This window comes from Monopterus albus, unplaced genomic scaffold (genome assembly GCF_001952655.1).
Source record: "Monopterus albus unplaced genomic scaffold, M_albus_1.0 scaffold218.1, whole genome shotgun sequence".
Taxonomy (NCBI): Eukaryota; Metazoa; Chordata; class Actinopteri; order Synbranchiformes; family Synbranchidae; genus Monopterus; species Monopterus albus.
The window spans coordinates 611420-626954 of record NW_018128098.1 but is presented as its reverse complement, the minus strand read 5'-3'; the positions used below and the strand labels follow the sequence as shown (position 1 = coordinate 626954).

The following is a 15535-nucleotide window of genomic DNA, read 5'->3' as shown; positions in this document are numbered from 1 at the left end:
CATTCAACGCTCTGTGTCTTGAATGCGCACGTTCCGCTGTTAGGTCCTGAGGGCGTGCGTTCGCAGAACATTCTGGATATCCGCTTCCAGGTTAGTCTGTTAGCATGAAGCGAGACTTCATTCAGTTTCCGCCAAGCCTCATATTTGTTTGAAACAAAGCTGCACAAAAACGCAACAATGACGCTCACACCCCTAGTTTACTGGGCTCAACGCCATGAAGAAATTTTTCTTCGAGTGGAGCTGACAGACGCTCAGGTGAGGTTGATCAAAGTGCACAGGACAGAAGCCTCCGGGGTAACACACACACACTGCACTTACTTTAGGATAGTGCTTTGAAACCTTGTAGGTTACTACTTACTTTATGCCTCTAATATTAAATATTGCAAATGAGGATTGAAAAGCCACGCCGGAGGAATATGTAACGTTACAATTAGCACATGCTATTAGATGATAACCTAGATACTAAAGCCCTCTGCTAAGGCCTGCTGTCAGGGTTGATCCAATCAGACCTGTTCAGTGATGTGCTAGGTTAGTGTGAAGGTTATAATAAAATGTGTGTGTACAGTCCATCACATGGGTTAGTAGGCTATTATTTTGCTAGAGACCTTAAGCAATAGTGTTGACAGGAAGTAATATGATGCTTGAATTTTCACACTTTAGGAGGAAGTAAACTCATTTGTATCCTTCTTTTTGCAGAATATTGTGGTTGACGTACATGAAAACAGCCTTCACTTTAGAGGTGACACACATCTCTTGTTCATGTTCATCTGGAAATTTTTTTAAAAAGTTTGAGATTTGTGACATTTTATGATATTTTGTTTGTAGCTCAGGGCCATGGTGCAAAAGGACAAAATGAATATGATTTCAGGTTGGAGTTTCTCTTACCAGTAAAACCAGAGGTATGTATCTATTTTAAAACTGGTCATAGACATACAGCATACTGTGCTTTCTTACTTGTGTCTCCTACATTTGCTGACTGTGCTCATCAAATGAACATGTGCCCAGGTGACTCACAAGTCCACGCAGCGGCAAGTGAACATAACAGTGCGGAAAGAGCAAAGTGGCTGGTGGGAGAGACTGGTCATACAGGAGCGTAAACCTGCCTTCCTGGCACCTGACTTTGACCGCTGGCTGGATGAGTCGGACGCTGAGATGGAGATCAGGGAAAAGGTGAGATTAAAGTAGTTTTTAACTCAGAGATATTTTCACACACAACTGTGTGCATTTGATAACTGTATTAAAAAGTATACTTAAACAAAAGTCTGAAAAAGTCAAAATATTCCAAATATAGGAACTCTTGATACCAGAGGCAAAGACTGACTATTGTTCTGTTTGATATATTTGTTTAAATATGTTTTATTTGATGTATTTATATATATGTTTTAACTACAAAAAGAAACTTAATTTTTTATAGGCTCATTTCTAATATCATTAATGGAATTATTAATAACACGTGCTATATTTGCCATTATTTATAGGTTAACAAATCGCCCATTGCAGCCACTCTCTGAGTTCCTGACAGCTAAAAAAAAAAAAGTAATGACTTTGCAGTTTTATCATCAAAAAGTTGAAAATATCAGACAAAGTATTAGATCCACTCAGCCTAGCAGAGACAATATGATTTCACCACCTTCTACAAAAAGAATGGCTTTTATGTCAGAGTTCACTGCAGTTAACAGCACAACTCTAGAAGAAACAGTCCAGCACCTTAAGACATCTATGTGATCATTAGGTATTCTACCTACAAGCTTCATAAACAGTTGTTTTTAGCTCTGTGGCAGTGGATTTGTTCAGTATTGTAAATGATTCACTCTTATCAGGCATCTTACCAGCATCACTAAAAACTGCAGTTATAAGGCCCCTTCTGAAAAAGAAAAACCTGAATGCTTCAGTGTTAGTAACCACAGGCCTATCTCAGTCTTAGAGATTTCAGTCAGGTTTCCGGACATTCCATAGCACTCAAACTGCTCTTATAAAGATTTTAAATGACATTTGTTTGGATAATGACTCGGGGAGAATAACAGTCTTGATGTTATTAGATCTTAGTGCAGCATTTGACACTGTGGATCATCAATTACTTCTAGATAGAATGGAAAATTGGGTTGGACTATCAGACACTATCCTCAGGTGGCTCAGATCACATCTAGAAGACGGGACATGTAGTCAGTATCGGTAATTATGAATCTGAAAGAACTGCCACGAAGTACGATGTCCCACAAGGATTAATTCTTGAGCCCCTCCTATTCAATCTGTACATGCTTTTGCTTTTTCTAACTTTCCAGGAACGTAGTGCTGCTTATCTTGGCTAAGTGTACAACACCCAGATATACTTAACACTCTCACCAAATGACTATAGACTTATGTCTGTCTTGAAAAAGTGAACAACTGGATGCAACAAAATTTCCTTCAACTAAAAAATCAAAACAGAAATAATTCTCCTTTTGAAATAAAGAAAGACAGGTGGCACTCAGTGCTTACCTTAAGTCAAAAACACTGTTACAACCCTGATGTTTGTTAGGGGCAAAGGATGAACATAAAACCCAATATTATCAGGAAATGAATTAAATTTCTTAGGGATGTCAGCCAAGGCACCTCAAGTTTAAGTTTCCCACATCAGTAAGATCGCTCAGTGATTTACACTCAGGATAGCTGAAGAACAAACAATTAGTCAAATTGAAAACCCACAGGCTAGAAGGCACTGATACAAAGCACTGTTCACACAAAAAGAGCAGCAGGCCTAACCAGTCTTATTACTTTCCAAGAACAGAGCTGAAGCTAACAAGTATCATTACACCACAATCAAAACTAACCCTACAGCTAGCTGGAGGTACGTCAGAGGTGATAACAAAATTAACAGCAAACCAACTAAAACTAACACCTCTGTCAGGAATTTTGGTGTAATCATTGAGGATCTACATTGTAATGGTCTCATCAAAGCTGTACCAAATCATCATTCCAGCATCTTAAAGACTTAGCTAAAATGAGAAGCTTTCTGTCTGAGCAGGATTTAAAAAAGCTCATTCATGCTTTCATTTCTATTAGGGTAGGCTACTGAAATGCACTCCTGATTGGCCTCCCCAGTAAGAACATGAGACAACAATAAGAATCCGAAATCTGCCACAGCTTTTATAGGGCTGTTTAGTACACTGTATAGACACTGATGTTACAAACATTTTGGACGTTAGTGCACCCACCTCTGGTGTCAATTACTCACAGGTTAGTCTTGGGAAGACTGAAGTACAGGGGTGCAAATTATAATGAGAACAGTGAGAATCCACAGTCTGCCACAACTGTCCTAAAAGTACTAGTTGTACATACTTGCATGTTGCTGCTTGGGCTGTCGTGTAATTGTTACTTTACATTTAATGTTTTAATCCAATTTGCATCCTAGTGTTTTATTTATATATGCATTTTAATGTTTTATCTGTTTGTGTGCATTGTGTTAAGCACTTGAATTACCGTTGTATATGGAACTATATAAAAGAACTTGCCTCGCCTTATTTATTACTTTGAAAGGAGGAGAGAAGGAACAGACTGAAGGCTTCAAGGCACAAAGAGGAAGGTGAGTATAAATCTGGTTTTAGCTGCTGATTGCAAATTAAAATGCATATTATTAAATAAGAAGTTTAATTAAAATGTAATCAAATTAAAATAAATTAAAATCCTTATTACTGGACAGTTCCAACTTGAAACTCACACTTGCCTATTTCTCTAAAGTTTGTTTTGCTCCTAGATTTTGTTTTATAGCGTTCTGTATTTTTGTTAAATCTGTGTGGTGTGCATCAACAGCCTAATCATTTCCTAACCCCCCAAATCAGAAAAAGTGGGGATGGTAAAATCAAAATGAAAACAGAAACTAGTGATTTGGAAATTGTCTCTGTCCTGTATCACAGAGAAAACAATGCTGCAGCACATTATTTGATGTGATACCTCATCCATTTTATTCTTGTTCAAAATAATAACTAATTTAAATTCTGATGCAAGCAACACACTTCAAAAAATGTTGGGACGGCTGCATTTCAGGGCCAGTAAAGAGGCAAAACAATGAAATGACGACTCCATTTGAAACGGGTGATGTCAACAGGTGACTGCGTGACTTGGTACAAAAGTGGCATCCAGGAAAGGCCTGGCCCTTCAGGAGCAATGATGCTCCAAGCATCACCAGTTTGCCTACATATGTGTGAGGAAATTATTCAAATATTTAAAAACAATGTTCCTCAAAAAAAGATAGGAAGGGATTTGGATTTGTCACCCTCTAGGGTGCACAACAAAAGATTCAAGGAATCTGATGTGATAGTGATTTACAAATCACTATCTTCAGTTTTAACTTTGATTTTACATATCATCCCAACTTTTCTGATTTGGGGCTGTATTTTTTTTTTTAAACATTTCAGGGTTTGTCAGCCTGAAAACTGGATTTTTATTTGTATATAACCTGGTACAGTTTCTTGGTTTTTCATGGATCTTTGTCAACATGACCGTGCGACTCTTTATCTTTGGCCAAGGTGAGAAGTTATATTGTACGGTAGTTAGTTTTTCATTGATCAGTTACTTAACGAAAACCTGTCAAGACGCATCATTCTTAATGCTACTCTCATTTCAGATTCTCTCTATGACACATTTCACACCATATCGGATGCGATGTTCCTCTGCCAGGTCCTGGCCGCAGTAGAGGTCCTCAATGCTGCTTTTGGTGTTGTCAGATCAGGTGTTGTTCCAGCTGTTATACAGGTATGGGATACTCCTTTGCCAGAGTTTCTGCTTCAGTGGTTCACAGATGGAGTGCCAGTAAATTCCAATGCAACTACTTATTTGTTATCAAGTGCATCTGTGGGTTTTGTTCTTTTACTAGGTGGTTGGAAGGAATTTTATCCTCTTCATCATTTTTGGTAGTGTGGAGGAAATGCACAACAAACCGGTCGTATTCTTCGTTTTCTATCTGTGGAGCGCCATCGAGATTTTTAGGCAAGTATACATCTGTCTTGTCACTGTTCATGGTTAACAGTCATGCAAACTGACTTACTAAGGATTGACAATTCTTTTCAAGTCAGAATCAGCACAATCTTCTAGCTACAATCACTACTCATCAAATCACAAAACCTTAATGCAGTTTTATCAATAAGATTTGTAACCTTAAAAATTGTAAATATGAAATTACTGTACCTTTTGCCATCTTTTGCTCACTCAGAAAAACTTTGGTCTAAATTTTAGCACCAAAAGGCATCAACTGCTGACACAATTACAGTCTGAAAAGGACACTGTGGAAATCCCACTCAGTGTAGCATCACTAGCTAAAGATGCAACATTACAAAGGTTTAGCAAGCAGCAGGTGGATGCAGCTGCTGTTTTCCAGCCAGAATTTTTGCATGTGTTGTTAATAACTTAGTAGTGTCTCGTTTCCTGCCTAAAACTAACATGATGCTCCAATTTCAGGTACCCATTTTACATGCTGGCCTGTTTCAATACAGAGTGGAAAACCCTCACATGGCTACGGTACACAATCTGGATACCACTGTACCCATTAGGAACTTTAGCTGAAGGTGAGCTTCTTTATTTCTCTCAATTTAATTCTAATTCTCTAGACATGAATACTGAAAGCGATATCATCTCCCAATCTCATGTAGCTGTTGCTGTGATACAGTCTATTCCCATCTTTGATGAGACTAAACTCTTCAGCATTCCTCTGCCAAAAGCCATCGGCACCTCTGTCAGCTTCTCTTACATCCTGCACATTTATCTTCTTCTCATGTTTCTTGGTAAGTCTCAAGATAAAGCATTAATCATATAAATCTCTCTACAGATACTATGTTCTAATGCGAGTATCTTCATTGTCATATCAACCTCTTGGTTTCCCCTCTCCCTTCAGGACTCTTTATCAACTTGCGGCATCTTTACAAGCAGAGGAAGAAGCGTTTCCGTACAAAGAAGAGAAAAGCAAACTGATTTAGAATGAACAACAATCCTCTTAACACTTTTGCTGCCTGCTTGTTTCTGGATTTTTCTATTTCACCCTCAAACTGTGCTCCTCTCAAAATCATTTGTTATGAGGACAGTATTTTCTTATCCACAGCCTGTTTGCTTGCACTAAAATGTTTTCTTGTAGTGGGAAACAGGAACATCCTACTGGTGATGCAGTATTTCATGACTGCACTGATGGTCTCACTCACTGGTGATTCATTTGTAAGCATGCTTTGTAGATTAGTGACAAGCTGCGTTAAGACATAACTTGATATTCTGTATGATACCAATGTTTCCTTTTATGCACAACACTAAGCTGTTATGAAAAGTTTTGTTTGCATCTCTATCACACAGCTGTTAAATTTTGATACTCACCTGGATTTAGAAAGCAAATCTCAGCCATTTTCCAGATTTTCTCAAAATGTGGCAGTTATGACTGAATAAAGGTGACATTTTAATTTGGTGAAATTGTGAAAAGAGATCTTTAAAATGAATCTGTAAAAAGTGTGTACATGCATGCTGTAATTGTTTAGGCAGTGTCACGTTGGAGTTTAAGTTTGGCATCTGCCTCACGTCTACGTTCACTTTCTCGAAGTACCCTCTTTGAGTTCTTTAAACAACATCCTGCGTACACCGTGTGCTCTCTCCACATTGGTCCACACAGGCCAAAGCTACTAGAGTTGAGTTCATTTTTCAGATGTAGCTCAGCTTGAGAAGTCTGTGTGCATTGGGACAATGTTGTGATCAAAAGCAGCATACTGGGAATCACCAGTGCTGGCCAGTTTGAGTTGCTGTGCAGCGTGGGAGAGCTGGAAAGCAGCGTCCGGATGGGCCGAATCTGGCAACAGAGTGCACTCTCTCTCCAGCAGATCAGCCACTCCCTTCAGGAGTTCCCAGAAACCAAAAGCCAAGGCAGCCTTCCGTAGACGGTTCAGCTCCTGTCAGAGTGGTAATTTAAATAACTTATGAAAGAAAACTCATATCTTAGCTGCATTTTCAAACTTGATCAGTTTTCAGTGAAACCTACCTTATAGAAGGTTTGAGTTTTATCAGGTAACTTTCTTGCATTCCTCAGAATCTTCTGCACATCAGTCTATAAAGTGACAGCACAAATTACTGAGTAATGGCAACCACAGATGACCCTGTGCTTTTGCTCAGTACTGCCCAAGTCCTAAACTAAGGGATAGTCATTCAAGAACTCCTTCCAACTAAACACCTAAGTGACAGCCATGGCTTGGGGTAGAGAGGGTTGTCTGCTAATTTCACTTAAACGTTTGGACAGGAGGAATGACAAATTGCTCCTGATGGTCCGACCAGCACCTTTGTAGGTAAACTGCAACACACTTTGGATAAAAGTACTACATAATGCATTTACCAATTAAACAAGAACGGTGCATCTCTCTTTCACATAATGCAAAAGATGGGAAAGATTGTGCATCAATATCACAGTATAAAATTTTATGAAATGGATGTTGATGTAAATGCTATTTATGAGTCAGAAAAATGACAAAATATAGCAACCAAGTTCCAGTGCTTATACATATAAATAGCCTGGACACTGCCTAGGTATAGGCACTAATATCATTTGACCAGATTCGTCCAAAGTGAAAAAGAATGAAATTTCAGGTTCATGCAAGAAGCTGCTAACAAGTAGTGCACGCAATACTTTATATTTCATTCTTGGATTAATTTAAGTCATACTTTAAAATTTCTAGACTTTCAGTCAAATGCAAACTTTAGCAAAATTCAGTGACTTAAAGTGACTGAAACTACTGCTTTGATACAGTGATTTTACTGTACCTGTAGTCCACTGGCCTTTATCCAGACAGTGACATTCTGGGCATAGCTTCGTTTCACCTGTGGCTGCACAGGAAAAGGACTTTTACTGTCATCCTCGCCATAGGGATTTTCAGCAGCTTCTGGAATACCAGAAAGGTCATGAAACATCAAAGTGATGTCAGTCAACCATGTCACAGTAAAGCGGTCCAACCTTGTAATAAAACTGTAAATTATTAACTTCTCAATAATGTACACACAGAGCCCTTTGTTAAACACTCATTTACTGCACATGGGTTAATATGTCCTAAACTACATGTAAATACAAAGTTTCACAATATCCTAGAATTACGCCTTTAAAAACAAGGAACTAGCAGAGCTTGTAAACAGTATGACCCTGGAGACATTTGCTGTAAACTCAACAAGAAGAAACTTTGCTTATCTGACAAGTCTGCGAGAGGTTACCTGAGATCGGTCCCAAATGTGAGATCTTGCCCAGCCAGGGCAGAGGCTCTGGACCAGGCTCAAACAGAGACATCATCAGGTTTGATTTCTTCTTGCTGTCTGCTTGAGAATACAGCATGCCATACCACTCTGGCCTGGAAAAACCACCACACTAAATCTAGGTCACTTGTTCATATACTGTATGAACTCATTTTGCTATGCAGATGTCTTGATATTTAAAGGTATGAAATTATGGATAGAACAGAAATAGTCAAGTAAAACTAGAAACGACTGTGTTACTCTCACCCCAGCTGGACCAGCGCTACCATGCCTTCAACTTTCAAACTGCCATGTAAAAGTACACAGAAATTTGGACTTTTGCCTGCCAGCTGACTGGCAGATGACTCCTCCTCAAGCTCGTCTGTGGCTCCTGCACCAACTTCATCCACCTCTGAAATCAAGTACAAATAAAACACATTCATAACACCACAAAATCTGACATGTGGCTTAGTAAGCTCAATTTTGGTTTTTGTATAATGAGAAAAAAAAAATCACTGTAAAAATGTGGTTTTTGAGGTATTTGCATCATAAACACTGGATGTATTGTAAGTAAACTGTGATTTACTCTGCATTATTAGGAGCTTATTTGCATTTTCTGCCTTTTTTGTCTTTAATTTCTACTGGAAGCACAATCTAATCAATCTTCATCACAAAGGTAAATCACAGTAAACAGTATTTTCATGAAATGGAGAACAACTTTGAGTGTGCGGACATGCAATGCAGGTCAAAATCAGTTTAAAATTACCTGGTCCGTTAAAGAAAATCTGACTACTTTCTGTGAAAATCAGTTGAAATCAAAAGTAATGAGCTGATGCATGATGTGTCACTGATAGATTCTTTTAACTAACCTTTGTTTACAGCAATAGGCAGTACCAAGTGTCTGGATATAACAGGAGGACTGGAAATATCAGCGATTTCAATAAAGCCCACAATTTCCAAATCTGAAATACACATAACAGAAAAAAGATTAGTTTTAAAAAAGAAATTATATAAATTAAAGTCTAAATGCTGAAATTTGACAGTACCTGTGCTGACTTTTCGGGGCATGGGCTCTACCTCTTCATCCACCACAAGTGGCTCTGGTCGAGGGAACACCTGAACGTCCGAGGACAGATTTCCACAGTGCAGGACAGCGTGGAAAGCAGAGTACGCGTGGTTAATCAGCTTCCTGGAGACATACAACGATGTACATTGGTAAAAGGTGACTTACTAAGCACATTGAACATTAGTAACATTTATTTCCCCAGTAACTGCCATACCCAAACATGGCCTGTACACTCTTCATGCAAAGTGGCCCTTCCATAGTGAAGATCTGCCCGTCCCCTCCACTGAGACGAATTAGCTCCTCCAAGTTGTCCATGGCATCGGTCATCTGTAACTGCAATTACATGAGGCAGGTGGTTGCATTTATTACAGCTACTAAATCAGTTGCAAGCACTAAATGATGCTTAAATTTTACATGGATATAACAGAAACCTGAAGCCACTTGATACAAACAAGATAAAAAATAATGAGCTCAGTGCTGATGTGGGGTTGTGTTCACTTTATTTATTTACTGTTTAAACAATGTGTGAATGCAGATTTACTAGAGGAATTAAAAGATTTTCTCCTGAGGCCATACTTTGGCTTCAGCGTTTGAATCAATGCTTTAATAATTTTGACATTTTAAGTACTTCACCATGCAAAACCTGTGTTGATAGAATTCTTATTTACAGTCAACAAAGTAGCTCTCCAAAATGTGTTCCTGTCTTATGAGGAATAACACTGTAGCTTCAGAAAGTATTCAGACCCCATCACTTTATATACTTTGTGTTGAATATTTCATTTTTAAATTGATTAAATTGAAATTTTGCAGCTTTCAAAATGTTTTCAAATTTATTAAAGATCCAATAATTGAAATCTCTCATTTACAAAAGTATTCAAACACTTATTTAGTACTTTTTAGAAGTATCTTTAGCAGCAATTGCAGCATTGAGTCTTCTTAAGCAAGTCCCTACAAGCTCTGCACATCTGGATTTGGACAGTTAATCCTGTTCTTCCTGGCAAATCCTCTCAAGCTCAGGCTACATTTGATTAAAAGTGCAATTTTACAGATTTACAATTAAATATACAACACAGTTCAAAAGGTGAAGGGGTCTGAATATTTTCTGAAGCTACTGTATATCAGGGATGTGCAGTCTTGATAAGTGAGCTAAATGGTGAAACAGATGAACCATAACCGCATATCACGTACACAACCATGACTACTCGCTGTAAATCTCTAAATTCAAAAATACAGATAGGAACAACAGTCAACATGCCATTCTATCATCATGAGACTTCTTCACCAATATCTGGGATAAGAAGGCTCAAAAAGACCATCACTTTAGATCATATTTATGAGCAGCTGCTTCAGGTTGCATGGTATATGTTCAGTTTTCCTATTTGGTTTGACACTGACAGAGGTCAGATCAAGATGCAAGTAAACAGAAATTAAATGTTGAACAGCCAGCCAAAAAAAGAATGAACTGATACCTCCTCTGCATTGGCTACACATATGATGAACAGTTTTGTTGGGAAAGGGAAAGGGAGTGGGAATTTCTTGTCATCCCCACGCTGCTTCAGTGTTTGGAGGGAGTGACGAAGGGAACCCTTTCCAATACCAAGAGATCCATCTGTAACCAGCACCACCTACAGGACACAAGAAGGAGGAACATAAACCTAAGCCTAACACTATGTGACAATCAATATGTAAACATGGCTGAAATTGCAATGGAAAATGTTTTGACCATACACCATCTTTATTTAAATCAAAGGTGTACTGATACTGTGTAAATGGCTTGTCAAAATACCTGACAGGTACTGGCACAGCCCCACTCCTGTTGTACTACATTACTAACGCCATTAAGAGCTGATTCAACACAAGTCTTGTCATAATCTTCCAGGTTGCTCAGAGCCTCCTGCACAGAAAAAGGCATGAATTAGACAATCCTAAACTCTTCTCCAAAGTCACACTCAGACACCAACTTACTGACTTTTCAGACTGACTTCTCACAAGAACCACGTTTTACCTGTAATGCATTGTAATCTCTGGTGAAAGGCACCAGGAGCTCCCAGAGGGAAGAAAAGGCCATCAGTGCCGTGAACTCCAAGCGGTAGTTTGAGGCCATGTGCTCAAACAACATATTGAGGCCGTGGACAGCCAGGTTCTTCCTCTGAAACTCTTCGCTGCCATCCAGAGGCACTGGTCGTGTCATGGACAGAGACACGTCCATTAAGATCACAGTAGGCATGGCTCAGTGTTTCTACAGTTTCCCAACAATACAGTGGACTCCAGTTCCCTCCAGTGTGCTCCCACTGAAAGTAAAGAGAATAAATGTGATTTTTTTTTGTCCAGCAGCACAAATTGTAGCAATTAGTAGGTGTTCCTTCTGTTTATGGAGAGCATTAGCCCCGGCTTACATATAGTAATACATATACATACAGGCACAAGTTGGTGCTAGGAGAAAGTGTTTAAAGGATTACTCGTCAGCTATTTCGTTTACTATGCTATAAGCTAGTAAATGTATCGATGCCTGCACCGGTATTACACTACCAGGGTTACGCTGGAATTCATTTAAATCAAACACCATATATTAATGTTTAAAAACTAGTAAGAACATGTCCTAGCTGAGGGCTGTTGGCTAATGTTGGCTAGCTGTTCGACCAAAGTAAGCTAGGGTTCTGCAACGGAAAAGAATAAATGTTCCAGTTACTTTTTATTTGATGTCATAAGATGCCTATTCGCAAGCTAAACTATAAAAGGAATAATTACCAAGACCAAAAATTACATTTATATACCTGCCATTCGATGTTTCCGGTCACAGTGTAATGTTTGTTTTAAAATGTGCACCACTGTCTCCGTCCGGGTGAAAGCACTGTGCCTTGGAATTAATCGTTCCTATGCATTACACGTAGTAAAAAAAAAAAACAAAAACAAAAAAAAACAAAACAATTCTGTGCTGAAAGAAAAAGCAGAAAAAGTCAGCAGCAGCATAATTTCAACAGTAATGATACTGGCATATTTGCATTATACATTCTGGACTGGAATTTAAAGTTAGCCATTGCAGTTCAAATTATGATACATCCCATACAATCTCCAAGTGTCAGTCTTAGGCTAAAAATATTGATAGTTATACAATATAGTAATAGACTAAAGCGCCACTTTTATTTGATTTAGATTGCATTTTGCTATTGTAGGCTCATGATAAAGTGAGAGTGAGACAAGGTACATAATCCTCTTTGAAGACTTTAGGAACTGTATTAGGTAGGCTATTAGGCTGATCCATTGTAAAGGCTTGTCCTGCGTCCTACATAACCCTTTGGCCACTGGTAACGAGTTTGGGCTTTTGTTTGCACAACAATATCCAGCTGTGAACATCTGATTTTTGCAACCTTGACTTTTCAAGACTTTCATTCTGTGGTGAGTCTGCATTTGTGAGGCAAGGCATCATTTTGTTCTGTTGCTGTTGACAAGGAAATTAGTTATAGCCAGATTTAGTTTGTGCATTAATATATTGCATTTACTTGAGGTTTTTGTTTGTCTTTTCTGTCTGTCAGACATTATCTTTCTCAGACAACCAGCCAAGTGTAAAATAAAAAGTAGTCATAACTGTTTCTAACTGTTTTGATATTGGTATGACAGACTGTATGTATGAAATGCCTTGTATGAACAGTTCAGATACTCTACTGGTGTGCTACCTGCTGTCTAAATGTAATTTTATCTCTGATGTTTCCTTCCATTTACAATTAGTTGTGTTTTTGAAGGAGCCAAGGATGTGAAATGAATCACGCTGCTCAAGTTTTGGACTGTGTTGCCCTCGTGGTCTACTGGGGAGATAGCTGGATTTGTCCTTTATCCAAGCCCATTTATGCATCTTAATTCAGCATAGCCAGTAGCAACTATGCGTTGGAAGAAAATGTATTGTACAAGAAGGAAGCGACTGCAGCTGAGCCGGATCCTTTTTCTCCTCTCTTGTGTTTTCCTCTGCACCCTCTACCAGCTGACCATCAGTGCAAGACTGTATGAGCCTTTGCCAGTGCCTCAGATTGGAGAAGAGTTTGAAGAAAGTTCTACAGAGTGGGTTGATGAGGCTACAGTAGAAACTCAGGGTCTGGAGGAACCTCTCACCTCAACAGAATTAGATCCCACATATCAAACAACACCTGAGTTGCATGTGCTACATCATCTAGATCCAACTTCAAATTCTAAAGCATCCACCTTCACTGAATCTCCACCATTCCCAGCCACAAACTGGACTATTGTACACTGCATCTACGTTGCCCCTGAGCCACCAGAGGAGACACACACACCAGCTCCATCTCCTCCTGTAACTACCATTACATCAGCTTCTCCTGGGGAAGTCCGACGTATTCAGGGTGAATACCCTGAAGATATTTTTTCTGTTGAAGACCGTAGACGAGGCTGGGTGATCCTTCACATTATTGGGATGATGTACATGTTTGTGTCACTTGCAATTGTGTGCGATGAGTTCTTTGTGCCTGCTCTAGGGGTAATCACGGACAAGTTAGCCATCTCTGATGATGTGGCAGGAGCCACCTTCATGGCTGCTGGAGGTTCTGCTCCGGAGCTTTTTACCTCCTTGATAGGGGTCTTTATCGCCCACAGATTTAAACATGTGCTTTGTTTTCTCGGGAGATACTTCATCTAACCTGGTGGCCACTTTTCAGAGATGTATCCTTCTACATACTTGATCTCAGCTTGCTCATCATCTTCTTCTTGGATAATGTCATAATATGGTGGGAGAGCATGATGCTGGTGGCCAGCTACACTCTCTATGTGATTTTCATGAAGTTCAATGTGCAGTTAGAGTGGGCTTTCAAGACCCAGCTCCTCAAACACAACAACATTATCAAAATTATTGCTGTGGAGGAATTTGAAAAGGTAAGCACTAAAACAACAAACAAAACATGAACCTGGTATATAATCTGATTTTCATTGTCCTCAATTGACACAAAAATGAGTTTGTTATAAATCATTTACACAGCATCACAGGCCGTTTTCTCAAGTGTGGAAGAAACCCTGATGGGTTAATAACAGTTAGCATAATTACTTGTTACAACAAGTAACTCATCCTCATCACAGTGTTGTTTATTACTGAAACAGAAAGCCACATCTTTTTTAGTGGCATGTAACAGTCACAAGACCTTCAGAGTTTGCAATGTGTGAAATAACCTTGGTTTATCTGTTAACACTGAAAAGACTTGTACACAGACAAATGTGGATAGTGAAGATAAGGCCCCTCCTGCCCCAGAGGACATGAATCGATTAAAGGTAAAAATCAACAAACCATTACTCACAGTTCATGTCAGACCATTTACTTATATGTTATTTCACATTAAATAGTATATTTTTCTACTGTGCCATTTATCATGTTACCATGTTAATAATCCTGGGTCTCTTTTCCCAGTTAAAACCGCCCCTTCAGCGAGGGGGGAGTTCAGCTTCTTTACACAACAGCACCATGAGAAACACCATCTTCCAACTAATGATCCACACATTAGACCCTTTAGCAGAGGGTGAGTATCATTTCACTATAATGACAAGCCCAATAATTGATAGCTGCTAAAAAACTGTAAACTGATAAATGGTCTTTAAAACTACTCTTACAGTGACATCCTTCTCATAGCAAAATAGATTAGCAAAGTGTCAGTGGAGTCAGGGCAGGACTAAGTCCAGATTGATATTAAGCAGATAAATACCTATCCCAGTCTATGGAGGGATTTTGTAGGACCATAGTGAAATATGAAATTACAATAACATATGTTCATAGACAACATAGGAATGGTTCTGATCAAAATATTCATCGTAATGTATGCCAAAGTCATTCCTAGAAGTGATTTCATTTTTGTTGAATTAATTAAAGTAAAAGTAATAGCTGGTTAAACAACATGGTCATAGTTGGGTTCTGTACAGCTTTCCCACAGTTTTTTTTTATACATTTAGTTTTCTTATTAAATTAGCCATTTTGGCCTTATAGTATATAGTGCTGTGGTGATCAAACTGGGATCATCTAATCCTGGGTACACGATTGAAACATAATAGGTTGACAGAAGAAATGTCCATATTATGCTGTTTTCTAGCCATGGTGCACTGTGTTCTAATTTAACTGTGTGTGTTGCTCAAGCACAATAATCAGTTTGTAAAGGAGCTTATACAATTTGATCAAAGCTAGCAGCCCCCTGTATCAACCCTACTGCCTTTATCTGTCCTTTGAGTTCACTAGTGATGTGGAGATCAAAAACTCACATCAAAAAC

The 15535-nt window shown here is 38.8% G+C and overlaps 3 protein-coding genes across 4 annotated transcripts in view; 2 read left to right on the top strand and 1 right to left on the bottom strand.

Annotated features, from left to right (window-relative positions):
* The first annotated feature begins 23 nt into the window (after nucleotides 1–23).
* On the top strand, nucleotides 24–6372 carry hacd3 (3-hydroxyacyl-CoA dehydratase 3). 2 transcript variants are annotated; one of them, XM_020619358.1, is made up of 11 exons: nucleotides 24–90; nucleotides 697–739; nucleotides 826–899; nucleotides 1006–1170; nucleotides 3517–3562; nucleotides 4395–4505; nucleotides 4604–4731; nucleotides 4853–4965; nucleotides 5434–5540; nucleotides 5625–5756; nucleotides 5867–6371. In XM_020619358.1, the coding sequence occupies exons 4-11, from the start codon at nucleotides 1153–1155 to the stop codon at nucleotides 5941–5943; spliced, it is 732 nt and encodes a 243-aa protein (XP_020475014.1). In that variant the 5' UTR covers nucleotides 24–90; nucleotides 697–739; nucleotides 826–899; nucleotides 1006–1152; the 3' UTR covers nucleotides 5944–6371. The 2 variants fall into 2 exon arrangements, with proteins under 2 accessions (XP_020475014.1, XP_020475013.1); XM_020619357.1 differs by having other exon boundaries at nucleotides 61–255; nucleotides 5867–6372.
* Nucleotides 5993–12142, bottom strand: ints14 (integrator complex subunit 14). The gene is made up of 12 exons (XM_020619356.1): nucleotides 12058–12142; nucleotides 11289–11574; nucleotides 11070–11177; nucleotides 10753–10908; nucleotides 9498–9616; nucleotides 9264–9406; nucleotides 9087–9179; nucleotides 8485–8629; nucleotides 8200–8333; nucleotides 7759–7877; nucleotides 6986–7051; nucleotides 5993–6896 (listed from the first exon to the last, which is right to left on the bottom strand). Exons 2-12 carry the CDS (start codon nucleotides 11508–11510, stop codon nucleotides 6663–6665), a joined length of 1539 nt encoding a protein of 512 aa, XP_020475012.1. The 5' UTR covers nucleotides 11511–11574; nucleotides 12058–12142; the 3' UTR covers nucleotides 5993–6662.
* Nucleotides 12143–12281: 139 nt separating this feature from the next.
* slc24a1 (solute carrier family 24 member 1) overlaps nucleotides 12282–15535 on the top strand; it is a 5564-nt gene continuing 2310 nt past the window's right edge. The window contains 5 exon segments of the mRNA XM_020619376.1: nucleotides 12282–13881; nucleotides 13884–14161; nucleotides 14480–14551; nucleotides 14688–14796; nucleotides 15361–15365. Coding sequence (XP_020475032.1) covers nucleotides 13161–13881; nucleotides 13884–14161; nucleotides 14480–14551; nucleotides 14688–14796; nucleotides 15361–15365 — 1185 coding nt within the window. The 5' untranslated portion in view covers nucleotides 12282–13160.

What these genes read in the sequence shown, in the direction of transcription:
- hacd3 (XM_020619357.1), top strand. Translation starts at nt 178, where the DNA reads ATGACGCTCACACCCCTAGTTTACTGGGCTCAACGCCATGAAGAAATT. An exon ending in TGGAGCTGACAGACGCTCAG is followed by an intron (nt 256 to 696) that starts GTGAGGTTGATC and finishes TTCTTTTTGCAG; the next exon opens with AATATTGTGGTTGACGTACA. An exon ending in AAACAGCCTTCACTTTAGAG is followed by an intron (nt 740 to 825) that starts GTGACACACATC and finishes TTTTGTTTGTAG; the next exon opens with CTCAGGGCCATGGTGCAAAA.
- ints14 (XM_020619356.1), bottom strand. Translation starts at nt 11,510, where the DNA reads ATGCCTACTGTGATCTTAATGGACGTGTCTCTGTCCATGACACGACCA. An exon ending in GAGATTACAATGCATTACAG is followed by an intron (nt 11,178 to 11,288) that starts GTAAAACGTGGT and finishes TTTTCTGTGCAG; the next exon opens with GAGGCTCTGAGCAACCTGGA. An exon ending in GCCTATTGCTGTAAACAAAG is followed by an intron (nt 8,630 to 9,086) that starts GTTAGTTAAAAG and finishes ACTTGATTTCAG; the next exon opens with AGGTGGATGAAGTTGGTGCA.